Raw genomic sequence first — 16893 nt, 5'->3', positions numbered from 1 at the left:
TATTGTATGATTCAGTACTATACTAATCTACCCAGTAGTATACAAAGTATCTACAATTGGCTCCACATTGAAGAACCACAACATCAAAATGTTTTTAACATGTATTTGTTACTGATCAAAGAATATTCTATAAAAACATATCACTTTGGACGCCCTGATAGCTCAGATAGTAGACCGTAACATAACACCTTGAAGAGAGCCATTCTGCATAATGAATGCTTTTGCTTCTGATCACGTGCTTAGGTAGCCGGTGTGGCCTGGAGTCTCGTCCGCACAGGTAGCTGTCGATAGCTGCCATTTTCAGGTGTTTTTACATCGTTCAGAAGCAGAGAGACTGTTTTTTTTCCCAGGAAATAATTACTGGTGACCTCATAGCTGTCTACGCCTATGAGCATTTGGTGTATTATCTTTATCCTAATCTAAAGTATACAGTAGTGCAGCAGATATTTCCAGTGTAACAGGAAAGTTTGATGAAGTGGGACACACACAAGTTTTATTGATCTCACACAGGGTTGAAAGTCCACAGTTGATGCAGCTGTTCTGTGTTTTGGCTGTCAGTCAGAGTTATGATGAGTTATGTTGGTAAGTGTGTGTGTGTCTCTTCTCTTCTTCAAGTCTTATTTGATACAGCACGATGAGGATTGTTTTAAATGATGAATGTGTTAAAACAATTAAAAATAAAGGAGATATGTGATTTAGGGTGTGGCTACACGCCAACCTGTCATGCTTAGCATTCCATATCCACGGCACTGTTTACAACAAAATAGCCTCGAACTAGCAATATGTTAAATATCGCAGAGATGCTATATCGTGATATTATCGGTATGGTGAGCCGTATGTTGTGTGTTGTATCGTATTGTGAGATACCCTGCGATTCCCACCCTGTAAAACCCTGAAGAATTCTAGCTATATCGAGGCAGATAGGGCAGGTCATGCCTTCAACATTCTAGTGAGAATATAAAAGAAAGTAAAAGAATTTGCACACCGGAACACCTCAAAAATGGGCCGTTTCCCCTAGAGGTTAAATTGTCTCAAGATTGACAACAACCCAGCTAAATTGGGTCACCCAAAAATGCAGTGTTTTGTTTTACACAAATGAATGTGTTATCAACAGCTATTTCGCTCCATCAAAGATTTAGTCTCACTTCCTGTTCCAGTTTCCAAGCTGATTCTTTACAGTTTGATATACAACACACATACAATCAATAAGAGTGTGTCTGAGGAGTCTCCACCTAAAAATGATCAAAGTCATGTCACCGTAGACAACCACAGGACACATTCAAATGTGCTCACCACTGAGTCGTAATGCCACCCTCATGTTTTGTCACTATAGCTCTGTTCACATGTTAGCTTAGCCTTAGTATAAGCCTGAGTTAACTCTCATAACCCTCATCCTCAGGTCAAATTGACCCATTTTTCTATATCAAAGTTCTTTTATTTGTTTTTTAATTATTTTTCTAATTGTAATTACCAAAAATAACATGATTGATTTCACACAACGCTCTTTGGCAAGTACAAATCTCTACTTTCATTCATTTTGGGGTGTCTTATTCAATTTTATAGCATTTGAAAAAAATGAAGTGGTTTCAAAATAGTGTAAAAGTAGAGTAAAATTTAACATATTACAGTCTGTGATTATCCATCAACATACGTTCCTTTAATTTTAGTCTAAATAATTCCTAGTTTCTGCTTTTCTAACTCAAACATTAGGTATAATTTCCTATAAATTAGGTTTATTGACCCTAAATTCCAAAAATGACTATAAAACTAAAGTTAATAAGTAAGTGTTACGTAGTGTTGAAAACGGGAAAAAAAGACAAAAAATTTGACAAAAGCGTCAAAAAAGTGGAAAAATGGGACAAAAAACATGAGAAAAAGTTAAAAGCATTGATAAAAAAAAAGCCTCAACCAAAGTGTTGATTTTCAACTTTGACGGGAAGATAACACAAGAGTTAAATTGGATTAAAAAGGGTTGAAAAGAGTAAAAAATAAAAAAAAGAGTAAAAAATAAAAAAGGCAGTGAAATTCTTTTAACAATAGATGTTCTGTCCAAGATGAAGCGGACAGACTGATCACTCTGTTGCTAGCCAGGGCCGCCTACGTTTACCAACCACAATAAAAAGTTGCACACTGTATTGTGTATTTTGAAGGACAGAATGGTACCATTAAAGAGATGACAGGAAATGAGCGAGAGAAAAATTGATGATTGCGATCAAACAAAGGATGTTACAGTTCCTGCTAGTAAATTACACCTTAGCCGTGAGGGTCCTTTTCATCCAAGGAACCACCCACAACTTTTAGGGAATATATTTTTGAAACTGATGTCTGGGACTGTAAAATGAGAATCCACAAGGGAGAAGCATCTTTTCAGTCTGCTGCAGCTGTAAAACCTGTTCTGTCATGTCACTTTGTTATTCATTTTTTTCTATTATCTTCATTGGACCAATCTTCTCTCCAAATCCGAGAAAAACCTTTCTAACTAGAGCCCAACCAAAGCATTTATGACAAATAAATTATAGGATATCATGGTTTGTCCACCAGAGGGCGCTCTGCATTGGCCCTGTAGGCAATACTGATTATTTTTTGTTTGTTTTTGTGTTTTTATATAAAGAACTTTAAGTTTGTATTTTTATACATTTTATTTATCAGAATAGTAATACATTTTGATGTCACTTTATTATGTTATGATAATAAAAGAAATTATTATCCTAATATTTTAGTAAGAACTCATAAATAACTAAAAATAACAAATTTTAGGGAAATCTGTTTATGTTTTGTTACGCGTTTCTGTATGTTAGCCAATATGTTGGAACATCAGATTTTTAAATAACCAATAATTCGTATCGGTATCGGCCTTAAAATCAGCTTTATCAGTTGGCTCTACTTCTAACACGATTTCAGTAAAAAATGACCAATTTAAACGTTCCCTGTACCATAAACATGGCATTTATCATCAGACTGCCTCAAGACTTTAAATTACTCTTCACAAAAGGCATTTGAACACATTGTAATTCAGTGTGACTATTTTCTTTGAATTTTGAGTGATTGGTTACACTTTTTTTGTTTACGGTCAAAAATGACCGCCATAGGACATGAATGGGAAAGAGTATCATTTTCATCCAGGTGATAAAACAAGACAAGTACTAACTTTTTCCATATTTTCCATGTTATTTATGGTCACAGGTAAATATGATTCATGTTATGGGTACCTACTTTTGCTTTATTACTTTAATTGCATATTGAATTTAATGTTAACGTCCCTTACACCGTAATATTGTTTCTTGTACTATGGCAACCGCACTTTAGAATACCTTTATTTGATGCCACTTTACTTTCAATCTTCCTTCTGCTCATTGTCTGTTGTTTGCCTGTTTTTCTTGTGTGTATACTTGTTTGTTTATTTGTTTTGCTTTTATTGAAGAAAATGCTGCTGTAACAAGAAAATGTCCCCGCTGTGGGATGAATAAAGTATAATCTAATCTCATCTAATCTAAAAGACATACACACACTCTGTACACTTGTTGGTGTGCACATTCTACACATGAATCATAATTCCCTCAAGAAATCTTAAGAGTAAATTATGGGAGCGGAGCCCAGTTCTTTCTTGAACTACTTCTCCCCCAGAAGGTAAAAGACATACACACACTCCGATGTCCTTCCCTCACATGGAACACACCATCGGTCCTTTGGGTGTGTGAACATGTTACACACCCAAAGCAGTTTAGTGTAAATCATTGGACCCCCCCCCCAGCAACAAACAGTGTTTAAATGTTAAGTGTCTTTTATGTCTTTGTGTAGTGGCAGGCGGTACACTGTTGTGGGAGTACTGTGGTTTTATACTGAGAGCAAAAATATGCAGGAAGTCTTTCAGTAATCCAAACACATTGTTTTAATGGTAGCTGTTTCATTTGCTGCATGCCACAGTCAGTACATAAAGCAACTAGTTTGTGATTTAGAGGCCTACAATTGGCTCATGATTCACTTCTCTTTCTTCATGTATGTTTAAGAGGAGCTTAACAGCAGCATTGTGTTTACATTTCTTTTAACTTAGAGAAATTAGGAAATTCTGAAATTTTACATGGCAAGATGTGCAAAGCTTGATAACACAAAAGAACAGTTGTGGCTGCAATGGCACATGCCAGGTCATGCAAAAACCTTTATCCGATGATGCCTGTGGCACTCATTCAGTTCAATACAGGACTCAGGCCACTTCAACACAGCCTGATGCTTATAATCCTCATGCATCAGTAACCAGTAGTATATAAGACTTGTTTGTAATAATTTCACTGTTTCCTCCTTTGATGTGTGTGTGTGTGTGTGTGTGTGTGTGTGTGTGTGTGTGTGTGTGTGTGTGTGTGTGTGTGTGTGTGTGTGTGTGTGTGTGTGTGTGATATCAGGTGCCAAGATGCAGCACGTGGATCAGGACCCATTTATCTGTCCTGACTTTGGAGTTCTACCAGGTTAGAATTGTTTAAGTTTGAATTACCTTTTGGGTAATGTATGGGGTTGTACATTGGAAAACTGCTTAAACTCCATTTCATCCAAACTATGAAGCAGACTGTGTTAATCTGAATAGCCTACTGAATAAACCAAAATGTATATTGCAAAATGTACTGCTAAAGCATTAAAGGTAATATAGTACATTTAACATAATTCATTGCATCACTACCGCCAACCTACTGTTGCATCACATAAAGCACTAGAGATGTTAATTGACGGAATAATCAAATCAGTGAACTAATGGGCATGTTCAACATAACAGATCAAGTAAAGTAAATTCCTCTGATCACTCACCGCCAACTTTGGCCTTAATATTACTCCACTGATCCGAACTGTTTAATCTGACTGAGGTTCAGGGTAGCAATGGAGCCCAGAAATCACTCCATACTCCATTCGGACCTGGTTCCACCATAAGAAAAGGGTCCACAAAAGAAAAAAATAAACTATTCCAGTATATTGTCTTGATATACAATGACAAAAAGCTGGGACTTTTGACATAAAAACATTGTAGTCCAGTACATCTCAAAATACGTAATAATGATTGAGACTAAGCAACCCAAGAAGCAGACATGCAGAACCCGTTGAATTGTGAAATTGACATGTTTGAAACAAACGGTTGCAAAAGTTTTATCTTATAATGCTCATTATTTGTGTTTTAGATGATTTATCTGAATACTTGAATGAAGATTACTTTTCTGTGGGTAAGTTACAACAAAACGTCTGCACACATATTCATTAATTACAGTGAGCAGTATGTTATAATAACACACTTATTAATGGATCAAAAGACTAACACATAAACACACATATTCAAGTATGAATGCAAAGGTTATGTGTTGTCTAATCCCCTGTACACTTTTCCTCACCTAGACACAGATGTGCTCTTTGACAGTCCATTGTTGAATTGTGAGGAAATCAGCACCTGCAGTAAGGAGATCTTCTTTTGCTTTTTTGCAGCTGCTGACACATAAGAGGCAATACAGAAGCTTTAAAACAAACAGAAATGTATAGTTAGTTTTTACAATGTGTTATATTTCAGTTCATGCATACTCCATATAACATACAAAACATAAAATGTTTCTAGAAAGGAAAAGTATACATCTGATGAGATCATTTGGAAATATGTTGTGGTGTCTGTAAGGCCCCAAACAGCATGGATGTAAAGCCAATGCCAAAAAAGAACAACCAAGGGTTGAGAAATAATCTCATTGGTGATTTTTTCAAGTTACAGTTGCCCTAGGTTTTACCCTGTGTACCACTAAGATGTTTGGTGAAACCGGATTCTCTGCCCTAAATGCATAGCAATCACAACAATTTCTGGTTACTGCGTCAGTTAACTGCTTCACTGACTCTTTTACTTCCTTTTTCATGCACTTTAGCTGATCTTCCCATGCCAACAGAGCTGCTGTGCCCTGACAGCCAGCAGCAGGAAAAGAAGAATGAAATAACAGGGAAAACACTTAACAGGAGAAAAAGACCCAGAGGTAAGTAGATAACCAGCTGCTAACTACAACCTATACTGCAGCTCAGCATCTGCTCAGTTGTGTGACACTGTCTCGATCACTCCTTTGTCATATAAAACTTAATTTTAAGATTACAGCCACAACATTCTAGACTGTGCAAACCCCACCCAGTCTGCCGACGATTTGATTTCGCCCTGCAGCTCGGTCTGCAAACCTGCACAATTCTGCGGGAACCAATGACAAACTGGCTTGTCTACCTGGCGCGCTATTGGCGGGTTTAACACGATGACGATAGAGAAGCGATCAAGCGGCTTTTTGTTTACATTCAACAGAGCGGCCACAGACGGCCACAGAAGCGCAGCAAACCCATTGATGTCACTGCTACATCACCCGGATCGTTAGTCTGATTGGTTGAAGGACTTTCCAACTGTTTACAGAGTCATTTGAACTATGCCCGTTGGTCACGCCTCTTGTACAGAAAAAATACCGATCAGACTCCCCAGACCAATGCTCAATGTCTGATCAATTGAGCTTGGCTTGGTCTGGTGATAGCCAGACTAACAACATTCTGCAAGCCTGAACTAATGCCATGTTTACGTCTTCTATATTTCTCCTCTCCAGCTCTCCGACCACAACGGTGCACCGATGCGAAAAAAACATCTAGGTCAAAAAGGCCAAGAACAGCAGGTGACCTTCCTTGACTGGCTGTGTGGTTACTGTCTGTTAACTATTTATGACCTGGCTCCTTATGTGGGACTCTGAAATAGTTAACCTGCACAGTGTCATGTCCGCCCACTAGCCCACATGTTGCTAATGTTTAATCATTCTGAAAACCATGCTGATTTGTTTTGGAAGTCTCCAGGTGTTTGGTGACTGTTTAAGGCAGCTATTGGGTTTCACTCATATCATTTCTTCAAAGTTACGTTATTGCTAAGAGATGATACAGTGCAGATTTTTTCAACTCTTACAGGACGATCAAAAACCAAAGTGGCTGAGCAGACTGTCACTCAAGGTAGGTTTCTTATGTTACTGCTCTAAAATGATGCAATTTGTAGAGGAACACATTTTTTTAACATTTAAAGAGGAAAAAGGAAAAATTAGCCTGCCTCATATCATGTCATTAAAGGAATGAGAGAAGTTTGATCAGTATTGCTGCAGATATATCAATCAATGACATGCTAAACATCAGCTGCTGCCAGTCTGCCAACACTGCACGGTAAAATGGTGAATGTAATAGGTTGCATGCAGCTGTAACGTTAAAGAAAATGTTTTAAACTGACCAAAACACCCAAGCACTACACATATGAGACACATTAAATATAGAAATGACATTTCACAGAAAAACCATGATCATTAGACTCATGGGTTAAAGGGATGTTGGGTGGCTATGCATGACATGGTTCATTCATGGCAATGAAATGCACGTCAAGGAACAGGAAGTTTATTTTTGAAGTCAGTTAAGAGGTCACACTGATGAACCAAAAGAAGAACTCTCACCTCACCAGACTTCCTGCAGATCCGTTTGGTGCTTTTTGAATTTCAGATTTTGTTCTCAGTGTCATGAAAACTCTTGTCACTCCAGATGAGATGTTGATGGTTACTTGCTGTTAAGCCCAGTGCAATTAGTTTTCTACCGTTGAGCTTTTGTTTTTAAGTCTCTCAAGTCTGCTAAAATAAAAGTCTCAGTCGTGACACACATCTTTAATCTGTTCTAAATTCTTGTTATTAACTTGGTAGATAAACTATCAATTTGTTTTCTTGTCAACCCTTGTTTTTGATATGCTCAAGGTTAACATCCTGTGGCAGGAAAAAATAAGGATGTTGTCTCTGCTTCCTTCGCAGGCACAGACAAAGGATCACAGAGGAGTTCAGGAGAGTCCGTGGGCCTCTCCCCCACTCAACCAATCCTTCATATCCATCCCTCCATTCAGTTTATCACCATCCCAGACTCTCCAGCGTATCAGGTGGTTCAGACACTGAGGCTCTCTCCTCCAGTTATTGGACTTCCACTCCCCAACACACCTGCTACACCTACGTTCATATTAGGTGAGTTAAGCATTCACATATATTTATACAATGTTGATTGTGTAGAGGAAAAACCAAAGCCGTTTTATTTGCCGGAAAAACTGGATCATCAACTTCTTTTAAGACATGTAGCCTAAATAGAGCTGTAATTACCAACCACGGACCTATACCAAATATTCAGTTTGAATGAAACAAGTTGTCCGCTAGCAACGTTTCATATTCGACTTTGTCTTGCTTTGCCAGACCTTCCTCCACAGCGCACCATTGGAGGGTCTGGCTAGTCCAGATGATGGGAAAAAAACGTGCAGTGGTTAATTGGCATTTCTTTAAACCAGTCCCAATCGGCATGGGCGGCGCTAAGCTCCATACAGAGCTACGATGCCGCTGCAAAATAGCCCAGGGGAAGGAACTTGTTTTGGTGGAACGTGTTTACGTTCTAAAGTTGTTTTAGTCGTGTGAGAGACAACTCAGATTGGACCGAATCTAGCTAGCTGTCTGGATTTACCCTGCAGACATCTGAGGAGAAGTTAACCATAGTCCTCTGAAATCAACTTGAGTTTAGAATGCCAACACAAAGAAAAAGGAAGGCAAAGAAAAGAGGTGCATCCGGCGGAATTTCTGGCGTCACCGGAGCAATCCTGGAAGAAGAACGTTGTGGTTATAGCCTATATTTGTCTAGATCCTTTTATATGACAACCTTTTTGCTTAGTGATAATTATTCTGCGTTTGGATTGATTAACTATGTAATGCGATAGACTGAAACTACTTTGTAGGGAGGATGGAGGAGTTTGCTTTGACCCCATCCCAGGCCACAGAACGTATCCAGGGCTCATTCATTGGTTATCTTTGGTTTGAAGCCCCAAGGCTTTCCCCCAGAAGGAGTGGAAAAATTCAAAATTTGGCGACTGCTTGTGCTTGTATTAAAAAAGGACACTGACAAACATGCACACCAATCTGACAGATTTGATATATAATATAATAAAATTCCCAGAGGATTTTACATTTGTTGTAAATCTAATTCCATATCCTGAACTCCCTATCTATGCCTGTGTTTTTATTTTCAAATGTTCTTTTCCAATTTGTTTCTGTCTATTTAATTTGAATTTCATTATGTTAAATTCCTCTTTTAATATTTCATTTATTCTGTTTACTGCATGTAAGCCCTTTGTGTATGAAACATGTTACCTTGCCTTTCCCCCTCATGCATGTCTGTTTATTGCACATACTGTATCCACAGAACTTACTCTTACCCCTATTTCTAATATAGTTCCTGCTGCCTCGCCAACCTTCCAACGCCAAGTGCCACCCCTCTCCCCGAGTGAGTAAATAATTATTTCAACTGGGATGTGCGTGTGTGCGTGCATGCTTGTGTGTGTATCTGCCAGTCTCTATTTCATGTGCATGAATGCAAAGATCTTATTTAGTGGTATGTGGTTTGTAGCTTCAGCTTACAGTTTTAGCACTGCCTTTTAAGCAACAACCTGGAAAACACTCTCTGCTAACTGTTGTATTTGTGAATGGAGGCTCTTAATTGTTCTTCTCTTGTGTTTGTAGTGGGCGGTGCAGTAGCGCCATTCCAAATGAGTTCATCCCCGCCAGGATCTCTGTCAGACACCGCAAGTAAAGCCATGTCTCACCTTTGTGCCTCACCCCTCTCCCCCAGCAATGGTGAGTACCATTATCCATCTGATTTCTTTCTCCTTGTGTGTAAATCACCTAGCAATGTTATTGCCATGTTACAAATATCTCAACGTGTTGCATTTCAGAAATGTCTATATGTAAGGAATCCCGTCTTCCTCCGTCTCCCACTGTCCTTGATATTCCATGTAAGTTAGCACATGCTTTTATTGCCCTCTGCTTTGGTGTAAAATAAAATGTGAAAGTAAAAATTATGTTTAGTGAAGTAGCAAGGTTGGAACTAAGTTGGGTTTATTTTTTCCAGCGGTTGTAAAGGACTACATTCAGGAAGCCAAAGCACACATGAGTCAAACCTGCCAGGATATGGAGTCAGACCTTGGCCTGGATTCTCATTATGTGGATGTGCAACTGAGCCGGAGAGAGATTCTTCGCTCTGGAAAAAACACAAACAAAGATTTGGACAAGGAGCTGGTCATCATGGGAGATACAGATCGTCAAAAAAGCTTGTTGGGGCCGAGTCATGTAAGAGTTCCCCTTAAGTTTGATTTAAACATATATAAACGGTTACTATCTTATGCTTTTTGAACACAGCCAAATCCAATAATATGATGCATGAGTATTTTGATTTATTTATATGACGAGGGAAACAAAAACATTGTTTGAAATCAACAATTTCTTGCTGCAACCATATGTTGGTCTTTTTCCACTCAGATTTTCGAAGGCTCCAATGGCGACAAACCCAGACGCTACATAATGCTACTTGGCAATGCTGGCCTTGGAAAAACCACCCTGATCAGCAAACTGTGTCTCGACTGGTCCAGAGACTGCATCCCACAGTTTGATTTTGTCTTCTCTTTAGATGGCAAAGCACTCTCTTTAACGGAGTCGAACAGTAGCCTTCAGACCCTCCTATTAAACCTTTCCTCCTTTGCCACTACCTGCATGAACCCCGAAGCAGTGTACGCTCAAATCCTTGCAGACCCTAAGCGTGTGCTCATTATTTTTGATGGGTTTGGCGAGTTGAGGGACTATGAAATTCTTCTCCAGACTCTGGAAAAAGACTTGACATCTTCATTGCAGAAAGACAGTAAAGCCCAGACATACACAGTAAGACAGTTATACTCTGCCATCCTTCAGAGGGTCCTCCTTCCAGGTTGCACCCTTCTGCTCTCCACTCGACCAAGAGGCACTGCCAGCCAGCTTCTCCGGAGGACAGACAGCCTTTTGGAGGTTTGTGGCTTCACCCCCACAGACATAGAGATATATTTGTCTAGGTACTTCACTGACCCTGGTCTCAGAGCATCTGCTTTGGACTGCTTAAAAAACTGCAGCTATCTACATCGCCTCTGCTGGAACCCTGGACTGTGTCGGTTGGTCTGCTTGGTTTTAGAACAATGCAAAGGTTTAGAGGTCCTACCAAGAACTTTGACCGGGCTCTGCCATCAAGTGCTTCGTCTGAAAATGGAAAAAGAGAGCAGGAGCAAACACTCGCAGGCTGATGCTCAAACCAAAATAGCTGTACAATCAGTAGAAAAAACCCAGACACAAATCTCAAGTAGTTCTCAAGTTACGAGGGGTACTAAAAACACTCCGAAGAAGTCTAGAGCACAGGTTCGCACTTGCTCTCGCAGCCGAAGAGCGAGGGGGTCAAAAAAACAGGAGAAAGAGGAAGATGACAGTGATGGAGAGGGGATGCAGAGTGTTGTCGGGGAAGTAGATAGAACAGAGGACAGAGAGTTGCTGTCCCGGCTGAGTTCTTTGGCCTGGGATGGGGTCAAAGCAAACTCCTCCATCCTCCCCACAGGACGGACTATATCTGCCAAACTTAAGGCATTCGGCCACAGGACAGGGCTCTTCTGCTCTTACCATCTGAGGACGAGGCAGGTTGTCTCTAGTAGAGAGAGAGAGGAAGGAGGAAGAGTAGACAGAGAAGAAATGGGAACACGAGAGGATGGAGGAAAGAGGGGAAACAAGGGGAGGACGGACACTGAAAACGCTGATGCCAGTGATGACAACATCCTGTTTTGGGCCAACCCTTTTCTTCAGAGTTACCTGGCAGGGCTCCATTTGTCTTTGTCAAGGTAAAGGTTTCTTGGTTTATCAGAATAAAACTGCCTTCTTTGACTTGACTGTGTTAAAGCTGCATTGTGTATGAATTTCTCCCATCTTGCAGTGAAATTGTATATGCTTTTTAACAACCAAACCCAATATTAGCTCTTAGTATTTTCATCGTTTACGCGCAGCTGTTCTAGTCACTCCAATATAAAACTTGGGTCTTGTCGCTCTTCTTGTTAAATTGTCGATTTAATTCTTTTTTTCGCTTCTTGGCGACTCCGTTACACATCCTGGAGAATAGGCGTGATCCTCCATCTTCAGCAGCCTTTCAAATTTGCTGGCAGTTGCGAGTAATCTCCCCTTAGCATTCGTTACGGTGCCACTGAGTGTGAAAGCGTGAAAGGTGGAGGTAGGTCCCTCTTTGGCTAATGTATTTTAAAGACGGACGCGCAACATGGCTACCGCCATTCAAGCAACTTGCTTGTATGTATTCTGATTGATTCTGAATGGCAGATTCTATGCATGCAAGAATACTTGATTAGTTGGTGGAAGCAATTACACATGAATGAGCACATATTTGTGAAAGAACAAAGGTGTTTTTCTCAAGAATTAACTCACGAAATTACACAATAAAGGTTTAAGCTTTTAGTCTGGCATAGTATCTTCTTCTTCTTCCATCTACTTGATTGAAAATGAAAGTGCATATCCCTTTCCACTCCTGGCCTTTTTTCTCTTTTACTTTCAGTTCCCCCACTCTCTCTGTATTTCCCTGACTCTTTGTCACTTTCTGTTTCCCCAGGACTGTAACAGACCGGGCTTTCCTCCAGGCCTTACCTTTCCAGTCAGGCCAGAAGGGACGTCGGCGACCACAAAGGGAAGAGCTCGAGCTTACTCAGCGATTTGCCGTTGGGCTTCTCTTCCATAACAGGACAGAGCTGCAGTGGCTTCAGTCATACACAGAGACAGCCTTTAGAGATATAGTGGCTGCCAAGCAGGCTTTAGTAACTAAACACCTTGAGGGTCTTTCCCATGGTGACCTGAACCCTGCCCAGGTCCTGGAGGCATGTCACTATGTTTATGAGGTGAGTTCCACACATGGTGATGCCAGCAGAAACAGTGGCAGCACGCGATTAGTCGCTCACCTGGCAGCAAATCTCCCAGAAGTCCTGACATTTCATGGAGTTCCACTCAAGCCATCAGACGTGTTCGCTGTGCAGAACGTTCTTGAAAGGGGTGGAACTAAAGGTAGACGGTTCTGTTTGGATCTGGAGGATTCTGGGATACAAATTTCGGGACTCAAATCCCTAGTGGGGCTCAACAACATCAACACATACAGGTAAATGTTACAATTTCACAGCTCAAAAAGCTGCTTGGTATCGATTGGGGTTGTTCCCCAAACAACAATCAATTGTACAATCTTAGCTTAGCAACCCTAATAAGGGCAGGTCTGTCAAATAGTATAGTAGCACATAACTAACTACATTATAATTCTAATATCATTCAAACAGAGCTTTGCATTTTTTGACAATTTATTCCTTCATTACTCTCTGATGATATTCTATTGATACCAATGTCCACCATTGGGTGTCTTCTAGGGCATGCATTGCAGATGTCATCACCTTATGGGAGCAGTTAGAGCAGAGTGGCGAAGAAGGGCTCCTACAAGGGACGGTGTCCAAATTCAAGATCCACCCTCTGAAGGCCACACAGGTGTGTCACATAGAGAACTTGGCAAAGCTGGTGAACATACATACGCACAAGAAGCTGTCGGACAGGTAAAACACCACACACACACACACACACACACACACACACACACACACACCAAACACACACTCACACACTTAGTTACCTGAGTAAGTACCCAACATCTTAGTTTGTAAAACAACCTATGAGTCGGGATACTGATGTTGTGGTTACTTGTAGTTCCAGCCAATCAGATTCCATCCTGGCCGAGGGAGTACCAGCTGTCAAAGAGCTACACAAGCTGGAATTTGAGTAAGTAGCTCAGACATTTGATATTTTTATTCACGATGACAATGACAATGCCGATGACAACATTATCTTTCTCTGTAGACTTGGTCCAGAGAAAGGTCCCCTGGCTCTTCCCAAGCTGTGGGAGATCCTGCCGGGTCTACATAACCTACAGCACTTAGAGTAAATATACACACCTTTACTTCTAGTTCTCTCTCAATGCAGGTATCCCTCTGTCTTTACGTGTTTGTTTCTAGCGTCTCACAATCTCTCTCTCCTCCTTCAGTCTAGAGAACAGTAAGATAGGAGACAAAGGGGCAGAGAAATTGGCTGAGGCTTTATTCTCACTTGGTTCCCTGGAGATACTCAAGTAAGAACATATTCCTTTCTCATGTTGTGTGCAGTGTGGTTTGGACTAAGTGTTTACCCCATCCTTTTGATTTCTAGTCTGTCACAGAATTGTATAGGAGACCAGGGGGTGACAAAACTGGCAACCACGTTGAGGGGCCTGTCCAAACTGCACTGTTTAAGGTATATAATACACACACACAAACACAGAGTAAGACATATAACTACTCAACAACACCTACAGTGGCAAATACTGTAGAGACCCACATAATTTCACTTCCCTCTTTCCTCACTTTTTTTTTTCAGCCTCTACAGTAACATGATTTGTGATGAAGGGGCGGAGAGTATAGCAGCTGTCCTGCCACACATGGCTTCGCTCACTAACCTGGAGTAAGACCATACATGTCACATTTTCCTTAGACATTCATAATTTCTGTATGTATGTATACCTCTTTGTTTATTTGAGAAAATCTACTGGGATATCCGTGTTTTGGACTGATTGTAATTTTCATCAAACCTTGAACAGACTTGTTGAAACAAATACACACATACACACACACACACACACACATACACATACATCAAAGGAGGAACCAGTGACAGGATTAGATACGGGTAAATGTCAATCAGCTGATCTGTTGGTTTGTAGGTCAGTATGTGTTAATACAATGATGTGTTTGATCATGAATTTGTCACTTTCAGTAGACACAGTAGTTCACATTGAAGATACATTTAAAGTGTAAGCTGTTTTCTCTTTGACAGTGTGAAGTACAACAAGCTTACAGCTGTTGGAGCGCAGAGCCTGGGAGCCAGTCTGAAAAAATGTACAAAAATGAAAACCTTGAGGTAAGAAGACCTGTGTTTGGGATCATTGTTGCTTCACAAAGACAACCAAAAACTAAAGTATTGTTTTCTAATTTCCATTCAACATAATAATATCTCTTTACATCACATCCTATCCCAGGATGTGGAACCAGTGTATTCCATACGGAGTGTTTGAGAGACTTCAGCAGCAGGACAACCGGATCCTTCTGCAGTAGAACGATTTGAAACCTCCACCACAAGGCTATGCACTTTTTACCATGCATCTCAGGCACACATGTTTACACTACACAATCCATTTTCTAGAGAGAGAGAGAGAGAGAGAGCGAGAGAAAGAGAGAGAGAGATGGAACTTTAACTGAAAATAATAATAAAAAATTGCTGCTTTTTTCAACAGTTCAATAAACCAGATTCTTTAAAATATTCTACTCAGTGACACAAAGTAAGACTTCATCCTTCAGCCTTACATAGTACTGCATATGTATACTGTATGTGTTTGTGTTAATGCTTGGTACAAATTTAAGAAGCACATTTGCACTATGTTACTTGTCTTTATGTAATTTTATAGATTTGTTGTATTTCATGTGCGTTGTTTCTTAATGAATAGTGTTTTTGTTTTCTCTCTTTCTATGACTGTAAATTATACAGTGCCTAACGATCACCTGGTCCTTTAAGAAATAAAATGTTTCATTTGTCATTTGTGTTCTTAAATGTTCACCGAGTTCATCAGTTTTTAGCAACTCCTTTTCTCTTCTTTCCTAACAGGTTTCACTTCTCTATTTAGATGCAAACAGACCCTGAGTGTTATTGTGTCTGAAACTCTGCATAGTTGATCACATTACTTTATTTGCATTAAGCTATTTATTTCCACCAAATGTTAGTCATAGGCAGACTTTCCCCTACTGCGATATCATGGAAAAATAAGTGTGTGTGTAGGGGGGGGACTGAACTTTACTAACAACATGAATACTTGGTTATTGCTTGTGATGTTCCTTAAGGTGGCCTCTGATGTTTCTTGTGATTTATATTACCCTTTAAGGGGTTGGAGACTGCAGTTCTAAGAAGAAACCTTGTGGCGGTGTGGAGTAGGGAAGGCATAGACATCTACCAGACAGGGAGGCTGTCGAGTAGCATTATGGGAAATGAAGGATCCAGTGTTTGAGTTTTGAGATTAAAAGTCAGGGCATCGTACAGTCTGATGCCCTGACTTGACAATGTTCTTCTTTTTACCAGACCTTCGAACCACCGTCCGCTACTAAGATTTGTCCATCAGTTCAAATGTATGTAGTGAACCAAAAATTGTAATTTAGTCTTTTCAGAAGTTTTGCATTGTGTCATGTTATGTCATAGATGTGAAAACCTTCGAATCTAGTTGATTTTGTTTCAATATTGTGGCTATATAATTGATCTGAGAAGGAAGAATATGAGCAGCAATTACTGTGTAAATGGTCAACGCCATAATTAAATCTCCATAAACAGAGAATATTGTTGATTTAGATAAGTGAGATACTATTAATCCGTGTACATTACTTATAGTTCATTAAGTACATTAATGTACAACTACATGAAGGAATTCACACACACTCTTGGTTTAAATCTTGGTATACTTTATGGCTGCGTCACAACAATTTCAAATATCACTGGTATTACAGATGAACTTTTTAACTCTTTCCCCAGTCATAAACAGCAGGAGGCTTTCACATCACATGAACACGTCAGGTAATGTCAATTGTCAATCACACACATTATATTCCTGGCATACTATGCAGATTTTAAATAGGCCCACGAACGGATCAGCCCCAGCATACTTCCAGGACATGGTCAAACCCTATACCCCGACCCACTTACATCGCTCTGCATCAGTCAACCTGCTTGCTGCCCCCTCACAGTGAAGGACAACTAGTCACTCAACAAAATCCTGACTGTTTGCTGTCCTGCCTCCTAAATGGTGGAATGAACGCCATATTGACGTCAGGACGGCTGAAAGCCTATGCATCATATATACATCTCCATGTACATATATATATATATATATATATGTACATATACATATATATATATATGTATA

General features: G+C 40.0%; 1 protein-coding gene across 2 annotated transcripts in view; it reads left to right on the top strand.

The window, feature by feature from the left end:
- ciita (class II, major histocompatibility complex, transactivator) overlaps nt 1-15481 on the top strand; it is a 20210-nt gene extending 4729 nt beyond the window's left edge. Inside the window, exons 2-22 of one of the 2 annotated variants that reach the window (XM_034894952.1) lie at nt 4398-4460; nt 5160-5201; nt 5371-5427; nt 5880-5984; nt 6585-6650; nt 6934-6975; nt 7806-8009; nt 9256-9306; nt 9543-9656; nt 9755-9814; nt 9931-10148; nt 10338-11707; nt 12481-13017; nt 13277-13456; nt 13614-13679; nt 13758-13838; nt 13942-14025; nt 14103-14186; nt 14310-14393; nt 14766-14849; nt 14968-15481. In XM_034894952.1, the coding sequence (XP_034750843.1) occupies nt 4398-4460; nt 5160-5201; nt 5371-5427; nt 5880-5984; nt 6585-6650; nt 6934-6975; nt 7806-8009; nt 9256-9306; nt 9543-9656; nt 9755-9814; nt 9931-10148; nt 10338-11707; nt 12481-13017; nt 13277-13456; nt 13614-13679; nt 13758-13838; nt 13942-14025; nt 14103-14186; nt 14310-14393; nt 14766-14849; nt 14968-15043 (3668 nt within the window). In that variant the 3' untranslated portion in view covers nt 15044-15481. Of the gene's footprint in view, nt 1-4397; nt 4461-5159; nt 5202-5370; nt 5428-5879; nt 5985-6584; nt 6651-6933; nt 6976-7805; nt 8010-9255; nt 9307-9542; nt 9657-9754; nt 9815-9930; nt 10149-10337; nt 11708-12480; nt 13018-13276; nt 13457-13607; nt 13680-13757; nt 13839-13941; nt 14026-14102; nt 14187-14309; nt 14394-14765; nt 14850-14967 lie in introns of both variants that reach the window. The other variant, XM_034894954.1, reaches the window with a different exon arrangement.
- Nucleotides 15482-16893: the final 1412 nt, after the last annotated feature.

This window comes from Etheostoma cragini, chromosome 15 (genome assembly GCF_013103735.1).
Source record: "Etheostoma cragini isolate CJK2018 chromosome 15, CSU_Ecrag_1.0, whole genome shotgun sequence".
Classification (NCBI taxonomy): Eukaryota; Metazoa; Chordata; class Actinopteri; order Perciformes; family Percidae; genus Etheostoma; species Etheostoma cragini.
The sequence above is the reverse complement of the archived record's forward strand: the minus strand, read 5'-3'. Positions and strand labels throughout refer to the sequence as shown.